The sequence below is a fragment of the Lithobates pipiens genome, unplaced genomic scaffold (assembly GCF_037356315.1).
Source record: "Lithobates pipiens isolate NorthernLeopardFrog02 unplaced genomic scaffold, aLitPip1_a1.2 Scaffold_35, whole genome shotgun sequence".
Lineage (NCBI taxonomy): Eukaryota > Metazoa > Chordata > Amphibia > Anura > Ranidae > Lithobates > Lithobates pipiens.
The window spans coordinates 4,493,182-4,519,055 of record NW_027507811.1 but is presented as its reverse complement, the minus strand read 5'-3'; the positions used below and the strand labels follow the sequence as shown (position 1 = coordinate 4,519,055).

General features: G+C 48.5%; 3 protein-coding genes across 3 annotated transcripts in view; 2 read left to right on the top strand and 1 right to left on the bottom strand.

Moving 5' to 3' along the window:
* The window catches only part of LOC143955596 (uncharacterized), a 464,194-nt gene that overhangs the window by 64,015 nt on the left and 374,305 nt on the right, over positions 1–25,874 (bottom strand). The gene's annotated exons all lie outside the window — the stretch shown is intronic.
* Positions 1–25,874, top strand: part of LOC143955521 (uncharacterized) — a 246,193-nt gene that overhangs the window by 25,700 nt on the left and 194,619 nt on the right. The window lies entirely within an intron of this gene.
* On the top strand, positions 3,708–13,694 carry LOC143955342 (uncharacterized). The gene is made up of 8 exons (XM_077465411.1): positions 3,708–3,751; positions 5,480–5,594; positions 6,154–6,321; positions 6,410–6,533; positions 6,650–6,747; positions 6,837–7,077; positions 7,247–7,254; positions 9,027–13,694. Exons 2-8 carry the CDS (start codon positions 5,517–5,519, stop codon positions 13,689–13,691), a joined length of 5,382 nt encoding a protein of 1,793 aa, XP_077321537.1. The 5' UTR covers positions 3,708–3,751; positions 5,480–5,516; the 3' UTR covers positions 13,692–13,694.

Sequence of the window (25,874 nt, the reverse complement as noted above, 5' to 3'; positions counted from 1 at the left end):
AGTTCAGCGAGGATCTCTGAATGATCCAATGTTGTCCTAAATAGAATCCACCTGTGTGTAATCAAGTCTCTGTATAAATGCACCTGCTCTGTGATAGTCTCAGGGTTCTGTTGAAAGCCCAGAGAGCATCAGGAAGACCAAGGAACACACCAGGCAGGTCCGTAATACTGTTGTGGAGAAGTTTAAAGCCGGATTTGGATACAAAAAGATTTCCCAAGCTTTAAACATCCCAAGGAGCACTGTGCAAGCGATCATTTTGAAATGGAAGGAGTATCAGACCACTGTGAAATCTACCAAGACCTGGCCGCCCCTCTAAACTTTCAGCTCAGACAAGGAGGAGACTGATCCGAGATGCAGCCAAGAGGCCCATGATCACTCTGGATGAACTGCAGAGAACTACAGCTGAGGTGGGAGAGTCTGTCCATAGGACAACAATCAGTCGTACACTGCACAAATCTGGCCTTTATGGAAGAGTGGCAAGAAGAAAGCCATTTCTCAAAGATATCCATAAAAAGTCTCGTCTAAAGTTTGCCACAAGCCACCTGGGAGACACACCAAACATGTGGAAGAAGGTGCTCTGGTCAGATGAAACCAAAATCGAACTTTTTGCCCACAATGCAAAGCGATATGTTTGGCGTAAAAGCAACACAGCTCATCACCCTCAACACACCATCCCCACTGTCAAACATGGTGGTGGCAGCATCATGGTTTGGGCCTGCTTTTCTTCAGCCGGGACAGGGAAGATGTTTAATATTGAGGGGAAGATGGATGCAGCCAAATAAAGGACCATTCTGGATGAAAACCCGTTGGAGTCTGCAAAAGACCTGAAACTGGGACGGAGATTTATCTTCCAACAAGACAATGGTCCCAAACATACAGCAAAATCTACAAAGGAATGGTACACAAATAAACGTATCCAGGTGTTAGAATGGCCAAGTCAAAGTCCAGACCTGAATACAATGGAGAATCTGTGGAAAGAGCTGAAAACTGCTGTTCACAAACGCTCTCCATCCAACCTCACTGAGCTCCAGCTGTTTTGCAAGGAAGAATGGGCAAGAATTTCAGTCTCTCGATGTGCAAAACTGATAGAGACATACCCCAAGCGAATTGCAGCTGTAATCGCAGCAAAAGGTGGCTCTACAAAGTATTAACGCAAGGGGGCCGAATAATTTTGCACGCCCCACTTTTCATTTTTTTATTAGTTAAAACATTTTCAAAAATCCAATAGATTTCGTTCCACTTCACAATTGTGTCCCACTTGTTGGTGATTCTTCACAAAAAATAAAATTTTTATATCTTTATGTTTGAAGCCTGAAATGTGGCAAAAGGTTGAAAAGTTCAAGGGGGCCAAATGCTTTCGCAAGGCACTGTACATATATATATATATATATATATATATATATATATATATATATATATATATATATATATTAAATACACTGCAGCTAACTGAATCGCCTGCCTGCTCAATCTAAATCAGGGGTTTCAAACTGGTGGCCCTCCAGATGTTGCGAAACTACAAGTCCCATCATGCTATTGCCTTTGGGAGTCTTGCTCTTAACTGTCAGCCTTGCAATGCCTCATGGGACTTGTAGTTTTTCAACAGCTGGAGGGCCACCAGTTTGAGACCTCTGATCTAAATTAAATTACACTCTCTTGGTTAATGCTAGCAACACACTACACAGGGCCGACGTGCATATAGTGTGGGGCATGGACTTAACCCCCTGGGCGGAGTTCCGACTGACTTTCTGAACGAACGGGCTTGGCCACACACGACTGCACTAAGTCTATTAGTTTTGAATGTGGTGATGTAAACGGGACAAAAAAAGGAAGTTAAATAGCCAGTAGCCAATAGCTGCCCTTGAATCGTATTTGGTCCGTCGGACCAGCACTCAGACAAACGGTTTTCCCGATTTGAGTCCGTCGGATAGATTTGAAACATGTTCTATTTCTAGGTCCGCCAAATTTTATTCCCGAAAAACTGACTAACGGATTAGCCCACACATGATCGGACTGTCCGACGGACTAATCCTGTCGGACCTAGTTTGCTGGAAAGTCCAGTCTTGTGTACGTGGCATTACTCTTTCAATAGTTTGATAAGGGCTGTTCTGAGATTCGAAGGAAAGCCAAGACCCTCTAGGTGGGATTTACTACTGGCTCTGGACTTCCTTGCCAGCTCCAGATGAGATCTCCTTTCAGTCCAGCTTGGGTAAAGACTGATCTATGAGGACATGTACTCTAAGGGCTATCCCTTCAGCTGGGAAATATGCCAAGATCAAAGCTCTATGCTAGGAAGGATCCTTTGGGGACTTACAGCTCCAGGTGGGATCACCTCCAGCCCAGTTGGAGTAAGGATTGGGCCATGTTGTCAACATCTCCAAGGGCTACATCCTCAGCAGGAATTTCACCAGTATCGGGTCTTTTAGGACCCTTTGGCAGTTGCTGCTCCAAAATGGGATCTTTTTCGGTACAGTTTTGAGGTTTGGTCATGAAGGCAGCCTCTCTAAGGGTTATTTTTTCCTCAGCCAGGAGGTTTACCGGGACCTGGGTTTTTTTGCCATGAGGGATCCTAGTTGACATTCTGCCTATTATGGGTAGCGTTTATATCCATACTGGGTTGCAATCTGAGGTGGATTCGGGATCCTATGAGAACAAAGGTTTTGTTCCTCCTGTATGCAGAACCACCAAGGATAACTGGTTCCATGCCATGGATAGTGGGATACTTCGATCATGTTCTCAAGCTATAGCTTTGGTTAGAATTGTAGTACATATCTCTCTCTCTCTAACAGAACCAGTGGGACAGAAATATTATTCAGAATCATCGCTGGATGGGTGGTCCCAGCTAGCCAATAGACTTATAAAGCCTAGGGTTTGATTCCTATGAAAGCAGTAACAACGCACTCAACCAGGAGTGTGTAGGCTTCATGGGCTCCCTGTGAAAGGATGCCAGGAATATTTTCGGGGGGGGGGGGGGGAGGTGACATGTCTTCCATTAAGGTTGTTCTGGCTCACTTTTGTGTAGCTAGCTTCCTTACACTGTTAATATCTACCCATAAGATTTATGTTGACTAAGTGCTATGTTGGAAACCTTACTTTGTTTGGCATCCCACCCTTGTTTTTTTGGGCTAGTTAGTTCCCAAATGTATGCTGCCATGGAGCCTTTCAGGGAAATTTAAAAAAATTAATCAAATACTTACAATAATTTTCTTTTCCTAATGGGCTTCATGGCAGCAGGAGTTCCCTCCAAGTGTCATAAGTAGACTAGTTACCGAACGTGGCTTCTGGCTCAGTCTGAAAACTTATGGGAGTGGGGTCCTGTGGGGTAGGAGCGAGGGCGGGGGCTACCCAAATGTATACTCATGGAGCCCATCAGAAGAGGAAAATTATGGTATTTGATAGGAAATTTTCCATTTTCTATCCCCCTTGGTGGGAGTGGAGATGACCCCATCTATAAGGATATACAGTACATACACACACAGCACAAGGCCATGTTCACACTACGAGATGTTTCTCGTGGCTGCAGTTCCTCTGAGCTCCACAAGGGGGTAATCTTCTCACTTCTACCCAGAGAGAAAATCTCTATGGAAAACAGGAAGTAATGTCAGGTACAAACAGGAAGTCTCTATGGAAGACAGGAAGTGATGTCAGGTACAGACAGGAAATGATGTTGGGTACAGACAGGACATTCTGGGTGAGAGGTGAGTCGGGAGGAAGTAGAGGGGAGACGTTCCTCGAAGAGGGAGCAGAGGAGGTAATAAGATCTTATTTTCACACCCAGTAACCCCCCCCCCCGTCATGTCCGTCCTCTTCCTCCATAGTCACTGTGACGTCTTTTATCTCCAGCAGATGATGATACACACATATATAGTGAGGAAACCTAGATTAACCCCCTTCAGGGTCAAAACATTCCCCCCCACTTACGGGGCCGGAACTTTCTCTTCATATTGGAGATGTCTCACCTTAGCCGTGTCTTGTAACGAGGGATTAGGACTTGTTTTGTACTAAAATTCACACTTCCACACCCTTCCTCGGACGATACAAATATCCCCGTGCCCCACTACCTTAACCATGTGCCTGCCCCTCCTGCAGGCCAGGGACCGGCATGGAGGATGGAGTGGAGGTCCTCGGACGATACAAATATGCCCGTGCCCCACTACCTTAACCATGTGCCTGCCCCTCCTGCAGGCCCGGGACCGGCATGGTGGATGGAGTGGAGGTCCTCGGACGATATAAATATCCCCGTGCCCCACTACCTTAACCATGTGCCTGCCCCTCCTGCAGGCCAGGGACCGGCATGGAGGATGGAGTGGAGGTCCTCGGACGATACAAATATGCCCGTGCCCCACTACCTTAACCATGTGCCTGCCCCTCCTGCAGGCCCGGGACTGGCATGGCGGATAGAGTGGAGGGTGATCAGTTCTCAGATCTCCTCTCTGGTGAATTAACCCAGAAGAGACGAGTATTTCATCATTTCTAGGTTCAGAGCCGTCATTCCCCGGTCACTGTGGTCAGGGAAGAAGCTGATCCCGATCTGCACTTCAGCTTCACTGGGGGGGGGGGGGGGGGGGGGGCATAGTTGATGTTAGGGTGTCTAATAGACCCCTGATATCTTCTTGAAGAGGACCTGTCATTTGTACTATGCTGTCATTTAAGGCAGTGGTTCCTCGACTTCAGTCCTCAAGTACTGTACCCCCAACAGGCCATGTTTTGGGAATTTTTCTTAGATGAAATAGCTTTTCAAATTACCAAGCCATCGACTCTGATTTAAAGCGCCCGTGAAAGATAAAGGAAGAACCTGCAAACATGGCCTGATGGGGATACTGGAGGACTGGGGTTGACAACCACTGGTCTAAGGGGCTCTTGGCCACGCATAATTCTGGGGGCCGTTATTCCCGGTTTTCTCGAAACTGGTGACCTGTAGGAGCTTCTACAGCGTTGTCTTTGCACCATGTTGGGTAGTGAAGTTAGTCACCGTATTTTGGGGACACACAGATTTAAGGGTTAACATAATTGTTTTTACAAGCATAAAATGCAGATTTTACCTTTATGTATTTTTTTTTAAATCCCATCTCCGGGGGAAACGAAAAATGACCAAAACCTAAATGAGCATTTAACCCTCGTATAATGGTGGCAGCCCCACTTCAAGGGATTCATGGTCATTTTTGTGTAGGGAAATCAGGAAAGCACATTTATTTATCCGATCCTCTGATCCCTTAACAACTGCCAATCTCCTCTTCTCCCCTATGCTTTGGCAGCGGACTGTCCCTCCTCCTGTCCAGTCAAGGGCTATGGGCTCTGCATTGGTCTTGATGGCCTCAGAAGACCTTTGACCACACTTTATAAAAAGATCCCCCTAAGTAACCCAATATATACTGTATGTTCCAATTCCTACTACAGGCAGCCTATTAACCCCTTCTATCCCCATCCTAATATTGTACAACCAATACAGTCCATATAATTCTTCATTATCTGTCTACAGAGAAACCCACATAGATCACATGATCACATGACTGAGGATGGAGGAGGACCGGAGTCACATGACTGAGAAGATACTAAACCTCACCCTGGAGATCATCTACCTGCTGACCGGAGAGGTGAGGAGGATTCTGGGAGGTCACATGACATCACTCTTATCTCTATTAATAAAACACAGACCTGACCGGAGAGGTGAGGAGGATTCTGGGAGGTCACATGACATCACTCTTATCTCTATTAATAAAACACAGACCTGACCAGAGAGGTGAGGAGGATTCTGGGAGGTCACATGACATCACTCTTATCTCTATTAATAAAACACAGACCTGACCAGAGAGGTGAGGAGGATTCTGGGACGTCACATGACATCACTCTTATCTCTATTAATAAAACACAGACCTGACTGGAGAGGTGAGGAGGATTCTGGGAGGTCACATGACATCACACTTATCTCTATTAATAAAACACAGACCTGACCGGAGAGGTGAGGAGGATTCTGGGAGGTCACATGACGTCACTCTTATCTCTACTAATAAAACACAGACCTGACTGGAGAGGTGAGGAGGATTCTGGGAGGTCACATGACATCACTGTTATCTAGTCTGGTCAGTAGTCCATGTTCTTATTGTAGATGATGTCAGATGATTGATGTCGGTTTATCTTTCTCCTGATCTGTAGGATTATGTTGTAGTGAAGAAGTCTAGTGGGGAGCCAATCTCAGGAGGATGGAGCAGGACCCAGAGCCCCACCATGGTGCCTCCTCCTCCTTCTCCCATACCTGAGAGGAGCAAAGAGCAGAAGATCCTGGAACTGACCACCATGATGGTCCATCTGCTGACAGGAGAGGTGAGGAGGATTCTGGGAATTCTGGGACATTATCCAGTAACAGACAAGGGATGTGTCTGGATGGTGACTGTATCATTGTGTGTGTCAGGTTCCTATAAGGTGTCAGGATGTCACTGTCTATTTCTCCATGGAGGAGTGGGAGTATTTAGAAGGACACAAGGATCTCTACAAGGACGTCATGATGGACAATCAGCCGCCCCTCACATCACCGGGTAAGAGGAGACTTTATTGTAAAGGAGAGAGCAGTACGGAGGCTCCACCTAGATCCCCCATCATCTGATAAACACATAGAAACAATGTATTCAGTCAGTGTGTGTGTTTCCTACAGATGGATCCAGTAATGGGAACCCCCCAGAGAGATGTCCCCGTCCTCTGTATTCCCGGGATTCCACACAGGAAGGTCACACCATCCCCCACCATCATCAGGTAGGTGAGGAACAATCACTGATAGTATCATTAGGATCTGTACATTATCTGCATTGTTACCATTGATGTCATTTTTATTATATATTCAGAGTGGAAACCTGAGAGATCCTAAAGTTGAGGTGAAATCAGAAGAAGAAGAGAGGTATGTGAGGGATGATCAGCAGTCTATGGAGGAGGATGGAATAACGGGGACATTTATAGAGGAGGACACTCCTACAGAGATCAGCACAGGTGGGTCATTCACACTAAATACCTGTCAGGCCCCACCCCCCGGCCGGCCCAAGACGTTGTGCTGCCTGGGCCCAAGAATGAAATGCCCCCACCATTATTGTTAAGTTATTGATCAGTAAATTAGCTCTGCATTATTATTATTTTTTTGTGGTGTGAGAAAACATATAACAGTGCTTAGCGGCAGGCCTTTTACTGACACTTTTTATTTTATTTTACCTCCAGTAGTTTATTGTAAATAGTAGTGTGGTGATCACCTATTATACTAAAGGTTGGCATGTGAGATAACAAACATCAACAGATTTCAGTTGTGCCCCACCAGGCCGGCCCCCCATGGACAATGCGCCTGGCTGCTGAGTTCATCTCCCCATCCATGCTCTCAGGCAGCAATGATTGCCACTGATAGGTGGCCCTGATTGGCACTAATAGAAAGCACTGATTGGCAGCATTTAGTGGCACTAATTGGCAACATTGATGGGCACTGATAAGCAGCACTCATGGGCATTGATTGACAGCGCTGATAGGTGGGAATGATTGGCACTGATTGGAAACATGGGCACTGACAGGTGGCACTGATTGGCACTGACAGAGGAGAGGGAATTTCACACTGAGCCGATAAAGACGCTTAGTGAAACTGTGTGTGACCCTGTCATGTAATGTAACTGCTGCAGAGAGAGACCCGACTGTCAAAATTCAGCGGTGATGTCGAAGGCGGGCGGGACCCAACAGCTATCAAACACCAGCCAATGATCGGGCTGCTTAAGAAAGGGGGAGAGGGCACATGCAAGTAGCGACCCGCCCAGACCCCTTTCCATTGGCTGGTGTTTGATAGCTGATGGGTCCCGCCCCAACATCAACGCTCAATTTTGACAGCTGGTCTCTCTCTGCATTCAGTTACATTACATGGCAGGGTCACACACTGAGCGGCTCCGGCAAACGTCAGTAACGGATCGCAGGACGGACTGCACAATCATTGGATGCAGCTTTTCACAGCAGTCCCACAGTCAGTTCTCGGGAGACAGCCGGTACAGCTTGTTACTGCCGGCTGCCGGCTGCCGCCCCTCTTAAAATGGCACCTGGGACCCTGGGCTCACTGGAGCCACCACTAATTACTAAATACCTATATTATGAGTCCTGACCCCTGCACTATATTCTCTATGTTGTACATTACATACTCCTGACCCCTGCACTATATTCTCTATGTTGTACATTATATACTCCTGACTTCTGCTCTCTCCCCTCCCCCCACTGCTATATATACACATAATATGTATTCTCTTTTGTTACACCCATTTCCTACCAGCTGGACATTTTATATCAGATGATGTGATTGGAGGACAGACTTTTACATGGTGATAATAATGTGATAACATCCTCCTTTAGAACCTTAAACAGAAAGTGATAATGAGGGAGGAGTCAATAACCCAATGATGGGGGTCTTCAGGATCAGTCCAGTCTTCATCTTGGTTGTTCTCCCCCCATCCTCAATCTCTGACCTCTGGTGGGGCTCAGCCCCGCTGTTATTCATGACTAAATCATGGACTAAATAAGGAAGTGCAGGACTTCTTGTGTTGGGAAGATGGCAATGAGTGATAGAGGGGGAGGGGACACTCGTCCTATAATCCCCTCATCACTGTCACTCCTATAGAAGACAGTTCTCGTTGTTTCCTCCCTCTCTGACTAAGGTCCATGAATAAAGAAATGATCTGGTAGGAGATCAGAGGACCCATTTACTAGTTACCTTGAGGGGGGAATTGTAAGATCCTCAGAGACAAAGCTGCCTGATGTGGGCGGAGTCCTGGTTTAGGGGAACCAATCAGCTCGTGTCTAGTAATAATAAGCCAAATGGTCCGGGGCTGAAGTGGTTAAACAATTCTACTTATAATTTGTCCTAAGTCACAACCTTTATATTTTTACCTTATAAAAGAATTATCATTAGGTCAGTAGATACTAAAATTGTAATCGTATCTGTGACCTGGAATATAATATGTATAATTTGAATGGGGGGGAGGGGGGAATTGTAAGATCCTCAGAGACAAAGCTGCCTGATGTGGGCGGAGTCCTGGTTTAGGGGAACCAATCAGCTGATGTCTAGTACTAATCTTTGTATTTCTATTTTAGTAGATGGACGGGAGATGAGGAAAACCTCAGAGGATTGTCTCACTTTGTCTCCAGACTGTAAAGTAGAAGATGAGGACATCACACAGTATAGTCCAGGAGAAAACCCGACTACCTCAAATGTCCATCCGGCACCACACAGTGTAGATGGACCATCGTATTCCTCTTATCCCGAGGAACCTCAGACTGTGCGGGACGGTGCCGGACCATCGTATTCCTCTTATCCCGAGGAACCTCAGACTGAGCGGGACGGTGCCGGACCATCGTATTCCTCTTATCCCGAGGAACCTCAGACTGTGCGGGACGGTGCCGGACCATCGTATTCCTCTTATCCTGAGGAACCTCAGACTGTGCGGGACGGTGCCGGACCATCGTATTCCTCTTATCCTGAGGAACCTCAGACTGTGCGGGACGGTGCCGGACCATCGTATTCCTCTTATCCTGAGGAACCTCAGACTGTGCGGGACGGTGCCGGACCATCGTATTCCTCTTATCCTGAGGAACCTCAGACTGTGCGGGACGGTGCCGGACCATCGTATTCCTCTTATCCCGAGGAACCTCAGACTGTGCGGGACGGTGCCGGACCATCGTATTCCTCTTATCCCGAAGAACCTCAGACTGTGCGGGACGGTGCTGTCTTTCCAACAGATAAGAGGTTTTCCTGTCCTAAGTGTGGGAAGTGTTTCCGTTTTAAATCTGATCTTTATGTGCATAAAAGAACTCACACAGGTGAGAAGCCATATTCCTGTTTTGTGTGTGGGAAATGTTTCGTACCAAAATCAGATCTTGTCAAGCATCTGAGAACTCACACGGGTGAAAAGCCGTATTCATGTCCTGAGTGTGGGAAATGTTTTTCAAATAAGTCAAATTTTTACAGACATCAGAGATCTCATACGGGGAATAGTCCAGGAAAAAAAAAATTGGCTTCTTCAAATTTTCCTCCGACACCACACAGTGTAGCTGGACCATCGTATTCCTCTTATCCTGAGGAACCTCAGACTGTGTGGGACGGTGCCGGACCATCGTATTCCTCTTATCCCGAGGAACCTCAGACTGTGCGGGACGGTGCCGGACCATCGTATTCCTCTTATCCCGAGGAACCTCAGACTGTGCGGGACGGTGCCGGACCATCGTATTCCTCTTATCCTGAGGAACCTCAGACTGTGCGGGACGGTGCCGGACCATCGTATTCCTCTTATCCCGAGGAACCTCAGACTGTGCGGGACGGTGCCGTCTTTCCAACAGATAAGAGGTTTTCCTGTCCTAAGTGTGGGAAGTGCTTCCGTTTTAAATCTGATCTTTATGTGCATAAAAGAACTCACACAGGTGAGAAGCCGTATTCCTGTTTTGTGTGCGGGAAATGTTTTGTATCAAAAGCAGATCTTGTCAAACATCTGAGAACTCACACAGGGGAAAAGCCGTATTCATGTCCTGAGTGTGGGAAATGTTTTTCAAATAAGTCTAATTTTTACAGACATCAGAGATCTCATACGGGGAATAGTCCAGGAAAAAACCCGGCTAATCCAAATGTCAATCCAGCACCACACAGTGTAGATGGACCATCGTATTCCTCTTATCCTGAGGAACCTCAGACTGTGCGGGACGGTGCCGGACCATCGTATTCCTCTTATCCTGAGGAACCTCAGACTGTGCGGGACGGGGCCGGACCATCGTATTCCTCTTATCCCGAGGAACCTCAGACTGTGCGGGACGGTGCCGGACCATCGTATTCCTCTTATCCCGAGGAACCTCAGACTGTGCGGGACGGTGCCGGACCATCGTATTCCTCTTCTCCTGAGGAACCTCAGACTGTGCGGGACGGTGCCGGACCATCGTATTCCTCTTATCCCGAGGAACCTCAGACTGTGCGGGATGGTGCCGGACCATCGTATTCCTCTTATCCCGAGGAACCTCAGACTGTGCGGGATGGTGCCGTCCTTCCAACAGATAAGAGGTTCTCCTGTAATGAGTGCGGGAAGTGCTTCCGTTTTAAATCTGATCTTCATGTGCATAAAAGAACTCACACAGGTGAGAAGCTGTATTCCTGTTCAGTGTGCAGGAAATGTTTTGTACAAAATTCAGATCTTGTCAAACATCAGAGGACTCACACGGGAGAGAAGCCGTATTCCTGTCCTGAGTGTGGGAAATGTTTTTCAAACAAGTCCAATTTTTACAGACATCGGAGATCTCATACAGTGAATAGTCCAGGAAAAAACCCAGCTACCTCAAATGTCCATCCGGCACCACACTGTGTAGTTGGACCATCGTATTCCTCTTATCCTGAGGAACCTCAGACTGTGCGGGACGGTGCCATCCTTCCAACAGATAAGAGGTTTTCCTGTCCTAAGTGCGGGAAGTGTTTCCGTTTTAAATCTGATCTTTATGTGCATAAAAGAACTCACACAGGTGAGAAACCGTATTCCTGTTTTGTGTGCGGAAAACGTTTTGTACCAAAATCAGATCTTGTCAAACATCTGAGAACTCACACAGGGGAGAAGCCATATTCCTGTCCTGAGTGTGGGAAATGTTTTTCAAACAAGTCCAATTTTTACAGACATCAGAGATCTCATACGGGGAATAGTTCGGGAGAAAACCCGGCTACCTCAAAGGTCCATCCGGCACCACACAGTGTAGATGGACCATCGTATTCCTCTTATCCTGAGGAACCTCAGACTGTGCGGGACGGTGCCGGACCATCGTATTCCTCTTATCCTGAGGAACCTCAGACTGTGCGGGACGGTGCCGGACCATCGTATTCCTCTTATCCTGAGGAACCTCAGACTGTGCGGGACGGTGCCGGACCATTGTATTCCTCTTATCCCGAGGAACCTCAGACTGTGCGGGACAGTGCCAGACCATCGTATTCCTCTTATCCTGAGGAACCTCAGACTATGGGGGATGGAGCCATCCTTCCAACAGATAAGAGGTTTTCCTGTCCTAAGTGTGGGAAGTGTTTCCGTTTTAAATCTGATTTTTATGTGCACAAAAGAACTCACACAGTTGAGAAACCGTATTCCTGTTTTGTGTGCGGGAAACGTTTTTTGCCAAAAGCAGATCTTGTCAAACATCTGAGAATTCACACGGGGGAGAAGCCATATTCCTGTCCTGAGTGTGGGAAATGTTTTTCAAATAAGTCCAATTTTTACAGACATCAGAGAACTCATACAGGGAATAGTACAGGAGAAATCCCATCTGTCTCAAATGTCCATCCGGCACCACACAGTGTAGATGGACCATCGTATTCCTCTTATCCCGAGGAACCTCAGACTGTGCGGGACGGTGCCGGACCATCGTATTCCTCTTATCCCGAGGAACCTCAGACTGTAGGGGGCGGTGCCGGACGATCGTATTCCTCTTATCCTGAGGAACCTCAGACTGTGCGGGACGGTGCCGGACCATCGTATTCCTCTTATCCCGAGGAACCTCAGACTGTGCGGGACGGTGCCGGACCATCGTATTCCTCTTATCCTGAGGAACCTCAGACTGTGCGGGACGGTGCCGGACCATCGTATTCCTCTTATCCTGAGGAACCTCAGACTGTGCGGGACGGTGCCGGACCATCGTATTCCTCTTATCCTGAGGAACCGCAGACTGTGCGGGACGGTGCCGGACCATCGTATTCCTCTTATCCTGAGGAACCTCAGACTGTGCGGGACGGTGCCGGACCATCGTATTCCTCTTATCCCGAGGAACCTCAGACTGTGCGGGACGGTGCCGGACCATCGTATTCCTCTTATCCCGAGGAACCTCAGACTGTAGGGGGCGGTGCCGGACGATCGTATTCCTCTTATCCTGAGGAACCTCAGACTGTGCGGGATGGTTCCATCCTTCCAACAGATAAGAGTTTTTCCTGTCCTAAGTGTGGGAAGTGGTTCCGTTTTAAATCTGATCTTTTTGTGCATAAAAGAACTCACACAGGTGAGAAGCCGTATTCCTGTTTTGTTTGTGGGAAATGTTTTGTACCAAAAGCAGATCTTGTCAAACATCTGAGAACTCACACGGGGGAGAAGCCGTATTCATGTCCTGAGTGTGGGAAATGTTTTTCAGATAAGTCCAATTTTTACAAACATCGGAGATCTCACACAGGGAATAGTCCAGGAAAAAACCCGGCTACCTCAAATGTCCATCTGGCACCACACAGTGTAGATGGACCATCGTATTCCTCTTATCCTGAGGAACCTCAGACTGTGCGGGACGGTGCCGGACCATCGTATTCCTCTTATCCCGAGGAACCTCAGACTGTGCGGGACGGTGCCGGACCATCGTATTCCTCTCATCCTGAGGAACCTCTGACTGTGCGGGACGGTGCTGCCCTTCCAACAGATAAGAGGTTTTGCTGTACTGAGTGCGGGAAATGTTTTGTACAAAATGCAGATCTTGTCAAGCATCAAAGATCTCACACTGGGGAGAAGCCGCATTCCTGTCCTGAGTGCGGGAAATGTTTTTCACAGAAATCCAGTCTTTACAAACATGAGAGACTGCATACAGGGGAGAAGCCGTATTCCTGTCCTGTATGCGGGAAATGTTTTTCAGATAAGTCCAATTTTTACAGACATCAGAGATCTCACACGGGGGGAGAAGCCGTGTTCCTGTCCTGAGAGAGGGAAATGTTCCTCACTGAAGTCCTGTCTTCCTGTACATCAGGGGGTCCCACACAACCCTCGAGGTGTATTAGTGAGTGCGGGAAATGTCTTGTATATGAATGTTGCTGGACATGTGGGGAAGAAGCACCCCCTGATATACACCTCAGATATACTCCATGGCTGATCTCCATCATGTAAGAAACAGTTGATAAGGAGATCAGAGATCACCAAAGACATGGATGAAGTGTTGTACCGTGTCGGCCATTGATAGCAGGATAAAAATAAAAATGGAGTCCTTACCTCTCATTGGCTGAGTACATTTTGTGGCGTAAACTCTTGCAAGAGGTCTGTTTTCGCAAGTCGTCTTCCAGGACGAAACGCGTTAACCCCACCACTTAAAAGGCGGTCCTCTACACTTTTTAAAATAAAAATGGAGTCATTACCTCTCATTGGCTGAGTACATTTTGTGGTGGAAGATTTCACAAACACTTACAGGTCTGTTAAAAATGTTTGTTACAAATGTGTTTATCAAATGTGAGGCGCATTCGCCCAGTCATGGTGAATTCCAATTCCCTATAATAGTCAGTTCCTTCTAGTAGCCATGATGTGCTTTCCTGACAGATGTCCATGGCAGCATACGTTTGTGTAGCCTTGTCTTTGGTCCTACCCCATGAGACTCCAATCCCATACATTTTCAGGCAGAGGCTGCTTTCCTTTTTTTTTTGTCCTCCTCGCTCATAGGACCATTTTTGTATGAACTTTTCCTACCTTTTGGAAGCATTGGCTGCCGGGTCTCGTGCGCAACAGCTGTGACGATGTCAGGAGCGTCCTGTGATATCCAGAAGTCTTCCAGGATGGCTCGAGTGGTCACTGAGTCCCCAGCTCTCAGCAGGGTGGTGTTATGGCACACATATACCGAGGATGGATTGCTGGAGAGTAAACCCTGTGTCCTCTGTGTTGACTGTAAAGTGAATAGCTCAACACCAAGTTCACTATATGGACCCCTTATATATTAGTACATGGTGATCATATCCCCCCTTAATCTCCTCTTCTCAAGAGGGAATAAATTCAGTTCCTCTAATCTTTCCTCATAGCTGAGCTCCTCCATGCCTCTTATCAGTTTGGTTGCCCTTCTCTGCACTTTCTCCAGTTCCCCGATATCCTTTTTGAGAACTGGAGCCCAAAACTGAACTGCATATTCCAGATGAGGTCTTACTAATGATTTATACAGATGATATCTCTCTCTCTGGAGTCCTTACCTCTCCTAATACAAGAAAGGGCTTTGCTCGCTTTGGAAACCGCATCGTGGCATTGTATGTTATTATTGAGCTTATGATCTACCAAAACCCCCAGATCCTTCTGCACCAAAGACTCCCCCAGATCCTTCTCTGCTATGGATCCCCCAGATCCTTCACCATTGATTCCCCCAGCTCCTTCTCCACCATGGATACCCCCAGATCCTTCTCCACCATGGATACCCCCAGATCCTTCTCCACCATGGATACCCCCAGATCCTTCTCCACCATGGATACCCCCAGATCCTTCTCCACCATGGATTCCCCCAGATCCTTCTCCACTATGGATCCTCACAGATCCTTCTCCACCATGGATTCCCCCAGATCCTTCACCATTGATTCCCCCAGATCCTTCTCCACCATTGATTACCCCAGATCCTTCTCCACCATGGATCCCCCCAGATCCTTCTCCACCATTGATTCCCCCAGATCCTTCTCCACCATGGATCCCCCCAGATCCTTCTCCACTATGGAACCCCCCCAGATCCTTCTCCACTATGGAACCCCCCCAGATCCTTCTCCACTATGGATTCTCCCAGATCCTTCTCCACCATGGATACCCCCAGATCCTTCTCCACCATGGATCCCCCAGATCCTTCTCCACCATGGATCCCCCAGATCCTTCTCCACCATTGATTCCCCCAGATCCTTCTCCACCATGGATACCCCCAGATCCTTCTCCACCATTGATTCCCCCAGATCCTTCTCCACTATGGGATCCCCCAGATCCTTCTCCACTATGGAACCCCCCAGATCCTTCTCCACTATGGATCCCCCAGATCCTTCTCCACCATGGATACCCCCAGATCCTTCTCCACCATGGATCCCCCCCAGATCCTTCTCCACCATGGATTCCCCCAGATCCTTGTCCACCATGGATACCCCCAGATCCTTCTCCACCGATACCCCCAGATCCTTCTCCACCATGGATCCCCCAGATCCTTCACCATTGATTCCCCCAGATCCTTCTCCACTATGGATCCCCCAGATCCTTCTCCACCATGGATACCCCCAGATCCTTCTCCACCATGGATCCCCCCAGATCCTTCTCCACCATTGATTCCCCCAGATCCTTGTCCACCATGGATACCCCCAGATCCTTCTCCACCGATACCCCCAGATCCTTCTCCACCATGGATCCCCCAGATCCTTCACCATTGATTCCCCCAGATCCTTCTCCACCATGGATACCCCCAGATCCTTCTCCACCATTGATTCCTCCAGATTCTTCTCCACCATTGATTTCCCCAGATCCTTCTCCACTACGGATCCCCCCAGATCCTTCTCCGCTACGGATCCCCCAAGATCCTTCTCCACTACGTATCCCCCTAGTTGTACTCCCCCCTAGTATGTATGATGCATATTTTTAGCCCCCAAGTGCAGAACTTTACATTTATCAGCATTAAACCTCATCTCCCACATAGTCGCCCAATCAGAAAGAGCATTGAGGTCGGCTTGTAAATTGGAGACATCCTGTAAGGACGTTATTCCACTGCATAGCTTGGTGTCATCTGCAAAGACGGAAATGTTACTTTTGATGCCAGACCCGATATCATTTATAAAGATATTAATAAGTAAGGGTCCCAACACTGAACCTTTGGGGTACACCACTGATAACCTTACACCATTCAGAGTATTGGCGTGTGGCCATTAAGTGTGCCCAAGGCAGATATAGCAGCTGCATTCCTGCCTCCGGGATCCGGGTTGCCCTGCGGATGCATCGATTGCCCCGTAGAAGACGTTGAGGATACACGAGTATGTTTGGCTTGAGGTCAGCAGAAGGGACCAGACGCCATGCCGGCTGTTAGGGAGTAACTTCACTTATGGTTATACAAAACAAAAGGAAATTTGACCTGGGTGGAGAAGAATCTCTCTAATATCTCATTGAGTCTACATTCAGAACTTTTGGGAAGAATCCGTATTCTGTGGCCCAATTGGGCAACAAGTGGTTACTACATCCAGGTTCCTTCAAGTGTATTTGTATCTCTGGACAAGATTTCAGCGTTCAATCTGGTAGCATCTCCTTCCTGTTACAAGCTGTAAAGCTTTTCTCTAGGGTCCTGGGCCAAGCCCTGGGTGACAGATCAGGAAAGGTCCCACAAGCCACATGCTTTCCCTCCACTCCGATCTATATATTGTTTTTTGGGGTCTGTTGTTAAAGACCGTGGCAATTATTGCAGTAATTTCCCATTGGCCAAACAGGGCTAGGTTCCTGCCTTTGATACCAGGGTATCGGATTAAAGTCCTCTCTCTCAGATGAGATCTTCTGTCATAGAGAGCAATATTTCACCCTTGTTCATCTCTTCCAGTTTCTCATCCTGGGAGGGAGAGAGACTGATCGGGCTTGGCTGCCGTTTCTCTAAGCTAATATCTATAAATCCTGCAAAAGGATTTGAATAAAGCTTGCTCAAGATGGACTGCTTGGGTTTTCTTTTGCTTCGGCCCTCCTGGTTAGGTACACACTGGACCTCAACTGATCCTAAAGCTCTCTTAGCCCTTGTACACACGGTCGGACATTTCCGACAACCAAATCCGACGGATTTTGTCCGAAACTGGTGTTGCATACACACGGTCGGAAAAGTTGTTGGAAAATCCGATCGTTCAGAACGTGATGACGTAATTTCGTTACCATCAGGCTAGTAGCCAATGGCTTTGGTGTAGGAATTTGATCTGAGCATGCGTGGCACTTTGTCCGATCGGAAATTCTCTACACATGATCGGACAAGGTTTCCGATCGGATCATGTTGTCGGAAAATTTTATAGCCAAGCTGGAAAACTTGGTCCGTCGGATATTCCGACGGAAACAGTCCGATGGAGACCACACACATGGTCTGATTATGCAACAACACGGTCCGATCGGACATTTTCCGTCGGAATGTCCTACCGTGTGACGGAGGGCTTAGAGGGCAGGTTTCTGCAGTCCTGGTCATATCCAATGTATCATGGGCAGTCTATCCCTACTTTGATGGGGGGCTGCTTCTGAGACTGGAAGGAGAGCCACGACTCTCTAGGCGGGATTAACTACTTGCTCTGGACTTCCTTGCCAGTTCCAGATGAGATCTTTTTTCAGTCCAGCTTGGGTAAAGACTGAGCTATGAAGACATGCACTTTAAGGGCTATCTCATAAGCCAGGAAGTTTGCCAACATCAAAGCTTTAGGCTAGGAAGGATCCTTTGGTGGCTTACAGCTCCAGGTGGGATCTCCTCCAGTCCAGTTGGAGTAAGGATTGAGCCATGATGTCAATCTTTGTAAGGGCCACATCCTCAGCTGGAAGTTTGCCAGATTCAGGGCTTTTAGGACCCTTTGGCAGCTTGCATCTCCAGATGGGATCTCTTTCAGTCCAGTTTTGAGTATAGGCTTGGTCATGAAGGCAGTCTCTCTCGGGGTTCTTTCTTTTTTTTCCCCCCTCAGTCAGGAGGTTTGCCGGGATCTGGCCCTTGGTGCCATGAGGGATCCTTGTTGGCATTCTGCCTAGTATGGGTAATGTTTATATCCATACTGGGCGTCAATTTGAGGTGGCTTTGGCGTTCTTTGAGAACAAAGATTTGTTCCTCCCGTATGCAGGACCACCAAGGATAACTGGCTCCATGCCATGGGTATCGGGATACTTCGAGCATGCTCTCAAGCTACAGGTTTGCTCTGACCTTTTGAGATATTTGTATCGCTCTCTCTAGCAGAACCACCGGGACGGAGATATCATCCGGAATCATCGCTTGATGGGTCATTCCAGCTAGCCAATAGGCTTATAGGGCTTAGGGCTTGATTCCCATGAAAGCAGTGACCACACACTCAACCAGCACTGTGTAGACTTTGTAGGCTTCCTGTGGGGTGCCAGGAATATTTGTAGGGGGGAGGGGGGGTGACATGTCTTTCATTAAGGTTGTTCTGGTTCATTGTAGGGTGTAGCTAACGTCCTTAGACTGTTAATATCCATCCATAAGGTCTCTGTTGGCTGGGTGCTATGTTGGAGACCTTTTTTTCGGCATCCCACCCTTGTTTTTTGGGCTAGTTAGTTCCCAAACTTGTGCTGCCATGGGAGTCTATCAGGAAAATGGAAAATTTCCCATAAAATACTTACCATAATTTTCCTCCATGGCAGCAGGAGTTCCCTCCCAGTGTCATGAGTAGGCTATTTACGGAATGCGGCCTTTGGCCAGAATATGTATGGGAGTGGGGTCGTATGGGGCTACCTAAACGTATACTGCTGCCATGGAGTCCATCAGGAAAGGAAAATTATGTTAAGTATTTGATAGGAAATTTTGCGTTATTTCACTATTTATTTATTTTTTTGATGTGAGGTATTTTGGGTCAAATACTGCATTATGGCCACTAGATAGAGCTGAGGAATCTCTTCATTGGCTCTTTTGTATGTAAGACCTCAGGCTGCTATGGACTGAATGTATAATCTGATCAATGTACTCGTGTTCTCACTGTAATCCACCTCACCGAGGCCATTTCTTCTGTAATGTTTGTACTTGTATATTTGAAAACAAATAAAACTTTATTCTTTAGAAAAAAAAAAAATCTTAATTTTTCCAAAAATGTATGATGAATAATTACAAATTAAAAACAAAAACAAAAACGTGTGGTGCCTCTTACTAAATACCTTGGACCGGCGACGGGTCATCTAGAGCCCAGGGCAAACATGCCAATCTGTGCCCGCCCCCCAAGATGTATGAGCATTATGTGTCAGCAACCCCCCCCCCACCCCAAAAATAAATTGAGCACTAATCTGCATGCTTACCCCCGCAAAAATAAATCCCCCCCTCCTCCCAGTCAGTGGTGTATTTTGGTTTGTGCTGCCCTAGGCAAGACTGAAATCGGGGATCCCCCATCTAAACCTCTCCCACACCTTGTTTAAGATCCACCCCTCAATCTATAAACGCCACCTCTTCCTATTAGAACTCAAACTCTTCAGGGGGGTGTGAGAGAGAGGGGGGGATGAAAGACTGAGGAGAGGGAGAGAGGGGGTGAAAGCGATAGGGGATCGGAGACACAGGGGTGGGAGAGAGAGGGGGATGAGAGACAGAGGGGTTAGAGAGTGGGTATGAGAGACTGAGAAGGGTGCGAGAGGAGAGAGGGGGTGAAAGAGAGAAAGAAGGGGATGGGAGACAGGGGTGAAAGAGAGAGAGAGAGGTATGAGACAGAGGGGTGAGAGAAAGAGGGGAATGAGAGGTGTGTGAGGGACTGACAGGGATGAGAGAGAGGGGGGAGAGAGAGAGAGGAGGCTGAAAGAGAGAGAGTAATGAGAGACTGAGGAGGGGTGAGAGGGGGTGAAAGATAGGGGGATCGGAGACAGAGGGGTGAGAGACAGAGTGGTGAGAGGTGGGCGAAAGAGAGAGATGGGGATGAGAGACAGAGGGGTGGGGGGTGAAAGAGAGAGTGGGTATAAGAGATTGAGAAGGTTGAGAGAGCGAGAGGAGAGAGGGGGTGAAAGAGAGAAAGGAGGGGGGAGGGAGACAGAGGGATGAGAGAGAGAGGGGTGAAATAGAGGGGAATGAGAGGTGTGTGAAAGACTGATAGGGGTGAGAGAAAGAGGGGTGTAAGAGAGGGGAATGAGAGGTGTGTGAGAGACTGACAGGGGTGAGAGAGAGGGGGGTGAGAGACTAAGGGGGTGAAAAAGAGACTGAGAGGGGGTGAAAGAGGAAGAGAGGGATGAAAGACTGAGAGGGGTGCGAGAGAAAAGATAAAAGAGAGTGGATGAGAGACTGGGAGAGGGTGGGAAAGAGAGGGGGATGAGACACAGAGGGGTGAGAAAGAGAGGGGGAAGAGAGAGGGGATGAGGGACAGAGGGGTGATAGAGGGGGGTGAAAGAGAGGGGGATGACAGAGCGGGATAAGAGAGATAGGGGGGTGAGAGACAGAGGGGGAAGAGAGAGAGATGGGGTGAGAGGGAGAGGGGGCTGAAAGAGAGAGAGGGATGAGAGACTCAGAGGGGGTGAAAGAGAGAGGGAGGGGTGAGATACTGAGAGGGGGCTGAAAGAGAGAGAGATAGGGGGATGAGAGACAGAGGGGGTGAGAGACAGAGGGGTGAGAGTGAGAGGGGGCTGAAAGAGAGGGATGAGAGACTGAGAGGGGGTGAGCGAGAGAGAGAGGAGGGTAAGAGATTGAGAAGGGGCTGAAAGAGAGAGAGGATGAGAGACTGAGAAGGGGTGAGAGGGAGAGGGGGCTGAAAGAGAGAGAGGGATGAGAGACTGAGGAGGGGGAGAGGGGGCTGAAAGAGAGGGATGAGAGACTGAGAGGGGGTGAAATAGAGAGAGGGGGGTGAGAGACAGAGGGGTGAAAGGGAGAGGGGGCTGAAAGAGAGAGGGATGAGAGACTGAGAGGGGATGAAAGAGAGAGAGGGATGAGAGACTGAGAGGGGGCTAAAAGAGAGAGGTGGATGAGAGACTGAGGGAGGGAGAGGGGGCTGAAAAAAAGAGAGAGCGATGAGAGACTGAGAGGGGGTGAGAGACTGAGAGGGGGCTGAAAGAGAGAGAGGGATGAGAGACTGAGAGGGGGTGATAGACTGAGAGGGAGAGGGGGCTGAGAGGGATGAGAGATTGAGAGGGAGAGGGGGCTGAAAGAGAGAGAGGGAGGAGAGACTGAGATGGGGGGAGAGGGAGAGGGGGCAGAGAGAGCGAGGGATGAGAGACTGAGAGGGGGTGAGAGACAGAGGGGTGAGAGAGAGAGGGGGTGAGAGACTGAGAGGGGGCTGAAAGAGAGGGATGAGAGACTGAGAGGGGGTGAGCGAGAGAGAGAGAGAGGAGGGTAAGAGATTGAGAAGGGGCTGAAAGAGAGAGAGGATGAGAGACTGAGAAGGGGTGAGAGGGAGAGGGGGCTGAAAGAGAGAGAGGGATGAGAGACTGAGGAGGGGGAGAGGGGGCTGAAAGAGAGGGATGAGAGACTGAGAGGGGGTGAAATAGAGAGAGGGGGGTGAGAGACAGAGGGGTGAAAGGGAGAGGGGGCTGAAAGAGCGAGGGATGAGAGACTGAGAGGGGATGAAAGAGAGAGAGGGATGAGAGACTGAGAGGGAGAGGGGGCTAAAAGAGAGAGGTGGATGAGAGACTGAGGGAGAGAGAGCAATGAGAGACTGAGAGGGGGTGAGAGACTGAGAGGGGGTGATAGACTGAGAGGGAGAGGGGGCTGAGAGGGATGAGAGATTGAGAGGGAGAGGGGGCTGAAAGAGAGAGAGGGATGAGAGACTGAGATGGGGGGAGAGGGAGAGGGGGCTGAGAGAGCGAGGGATGAGAGACTGAGAGGGGGTGAGAGGGAGAGAGAGAGGGATGAGAGACTGAGAGGGGGTGATAGACTTAGACAGGGTGAGAGGGAGAGGGGTGAGAAACTGAGAGGGGGTGAAAGGGAGAGGGGGCTGAAAGAGAGAGGGGGTGAGAGACTGAGAGGGGGCTGAAAGAGAGAAAGGGGTGAGGGGATGACAGACTGAGAGGGGGTGTGAGGGAGAGGGGGCTGAAAGAGAGAGAGGGATGAGAGACTGAGAGGGGATGAGAGACTGAGGGGGTGAAATAGAGAGAGGGAGAGGGGGCTGAAAGAGATAGAGGGATGAGGGGATGAGAGACTAAGTGGGGATGAGAGACTGAGAGGGGGCTGAAAGAGAGAGAGGGATGAGAGACTGAGAGGGGGATGAGAGACTGAGACGGGGTAAGAGACAGAGGGGTGAGAGACTGAGAGGGGGATGAGAGACTGAGATGGGGTAAGAGACAGAGGGGTGAGAGGGAGAGGGGGCTGAAAGAGAGAGAGGGATGAGAGACTGAGAGGGAGTGATAGACTGAGAGGGGGTGAGAGGGAGACGGGGCTGAGAGAGAGAGGGATGAGAGACTGAGAGGGATGAGAGAGAGAGGGGGAGTGAGAGAGAGATGGAGGGGGGGAAGAGGCATTGGGAGAGAAAATCACCCCTCGTAGCATAAATCCTCTACCCCTCAAATTTAACCTCTAAATATACATTCTCTCTTCCCCACTCCAAAATCCCCCATCCACCCTCCTAGCGAAAATCCTCCCCCGAACAAAAAATTCCCCCTCTAACACAAATACCCCCATATCATCCCTACTAGCACAAATCCCCCCCCCCCCAAAAAAAATTCCCTTTCTAGCACAAATCACCTTTACCATGTCACCTCTTCTAACGCAAACCCCCACATCCCCCCTCCTACCACAAATCATTTTGCCCCATCCCCCCAAACACCACACCACTCCAAACACACCCCCCCCCCCACATTTCTTTTACTAGAAACAATTTGCACCCAAATCAAATCCCCCTCCCTCCAATCTGCTTGCGGTGCCCCCCTACCTCACATGATAAAACAGTGCCCAGGGCAGCTTCCCCTCTTGCCCACCCCCCTTGTCTCAGCCTTGCCTTGGAGTGTCTACTTCACAGAAAAGAGTCATGGGGGGGGGGGGGGGGTATCTGTACTGTCCTGGCGTTTTCAGGCCTCAAGAATCTAGATCGGCCGTCAGTACATCCGGATTGATCAATTTTGAAATATATCTAAACCGTAGTTTGTAGATTCCAGGGGTGCTCAACCCATGTCCCGTGACCCACCCGTGGCCCGAAAAAAGCCCTCTGATGTGGCCCCTGGGACCTCAAACCAGGGAAGAGCATGCCCAGGGTCAGCAATTCATTGATTAAGATCTGGGCCATCCCAGAGCATCAGAGTGCGTTGAGCCGACGCAGGTGGAGTGACACCGAGTGCCCATCACCTGGGACCTTTCTAGCACCCTGGAGAGCGATGCCAGCTGACCTTGGAAGAGAAAAAGAAGGTCAATGTATCAACCACTTCCCACCCAACCTATTGTCAAATGACGGCTGGGCGGGACTTTTGGCGATCCGGGTGGACATCACATGACATCCTCCCTGGCTGCACTGTGGCACGATCTGTCACCGGCTGTGACCATCGGACATGAGTGTGCCAGCTCGGTGCGGGTACCATGTGATCGCTGCAACCAATCAAAGCAGATCACATGACAATTGTACACGATGGGTGGCTTCTCCTATCAAACAATTGTGTCGCTAGCTGTGATTGGTTACATTGATCACATGGTACAGACAGGGCCAATCACAACATGTGTTTAGCTTTGACTAATCACACCAAAACAAACTGAACCAGTTTCATTCAGTAAAAATGGTTGCTTATACCAGTAAAGGTCACTGCTATTGCTGATCACTTCTCCAGGGTAATACTGGTAACTGACAACATTATATTGTTCTGGTCACAGTATGTTAGAAAAATTAGACGTGGGAGACTGCAGACATAGTACAGGAGGTGATCAGAGACTGCAGACATAGTACAGGAGATGATCAGAGACTGCAGACATAGTACAGGAGGTAATCGGAGACTGCGGACATAATACAGGAGATAATCAGAGACTGCAGACATAGTACAGGAGATGATCAGAGACTGCAGACATGATCAGAGACTGCAGACATAGTACAGGAGATGATCAGAGACTGCAGACATGATCAGAGACTGCAGACATAGTACAGGAGACGATCAGAGACTGCGGACATAATACAGGAGATGATCAGAGACTGCAGACATAATACAGGAGATGGTCAGAGACTGCAGACATAGTACAGGAGATGATCAGAGACTGCGGACATAATACAGGAGATGGTCAGAGACTGCAGACATAATACAGGAGATGATCAAAGACTGCAGACATAGTACAGGAGACGATCAGAGACTGCAAACATAGTACAGGAGATGATCAGAGACTGCAGACATAGTACAGGAGATGATCAGAGACTGCGGACATAATACAGGAGATGATCAGAGACTGCAGACATAGTACAGGAGATGATCAGAGACTGCAGACATAGTACAGGAGATGATCAGAGACTGCAGACATAATACAGGAGATGGTCAGAGACTGCAGACATAGTACAGGAGATGATCAGAGACTGCGGACATAATACAGGAGATGGTCAGAGACTGCAGACATAGTACAGGAGATGATCAGAGACTGCGGACATAATACAGGAGATGGTCAGAGACTGCAGACATAATACAGGAGATGATCAAAGACTGCAGACATAGTACAGGAGACGATCAGAGACTGCAGACATAATACAGGAGATGATCAGAGACTGCAGACATAGTACAGGAGATGATCAGAGACTGCAGACATAATACAGGAGATGATCAGAGACTGCAGACATAGTACAGGAGACAATCAGAGACTGCAGACATAGTACAGGAGATGATCAGAGACTGCAGACATAGTACAGGAGATGATCAGAGACTGCAGACATAGTACAGGAGGTGATCAGAGACTGCAGACATAGTACAGGAAATGAACATTGCACTGCGGGTGATCACACTGATTAGACCTCCTGAAGGCTCTACAGCCGGCATTCCATGTGATTGGTGGACATTGATTCTGATTATCTTCAGTTGTTGAGCTCTTTGTGTACAGTGCTGTGTACACCCTCCAGGATTTGTTTATAGTCAAATGTGTGTGTGTGTGTGTGTGTGTGTGTGTGTGGGGGGGGGGGGGGGTACAGTGATGTGCTGATTGGCTAAGAAGGCAGGGCAACTGCCAGTGCATCGGTGCAGGGTATTTGTCTCATCAGTAGTCCTGTACAACTACTGTGTATACAGAATACATTATTATTACAGCCATTTTTTACCCCTAACAGATTTTAATAAACAGCCCATAAATTTACAGATGTGGGCAACCCCGCCCCCTTGGTGGGAGTGGAGATGACCCCATCTATAAGGATATGGGCGGGACAGTGGTGTAGTGGTTAGCACTCTCGCCTAGCCGTAAGAAGGGTCGCTGGTTTGGATCCCAACCATAACACTACCTGCTTGGAGTTTGCATGTTCTCCCTGTGCCTGTGTGGGTTTCCTCCGGGTACTCCGGTTTCTTCCCACACTCCAAAGACATGCTGGTAGGTGAATTGGATCC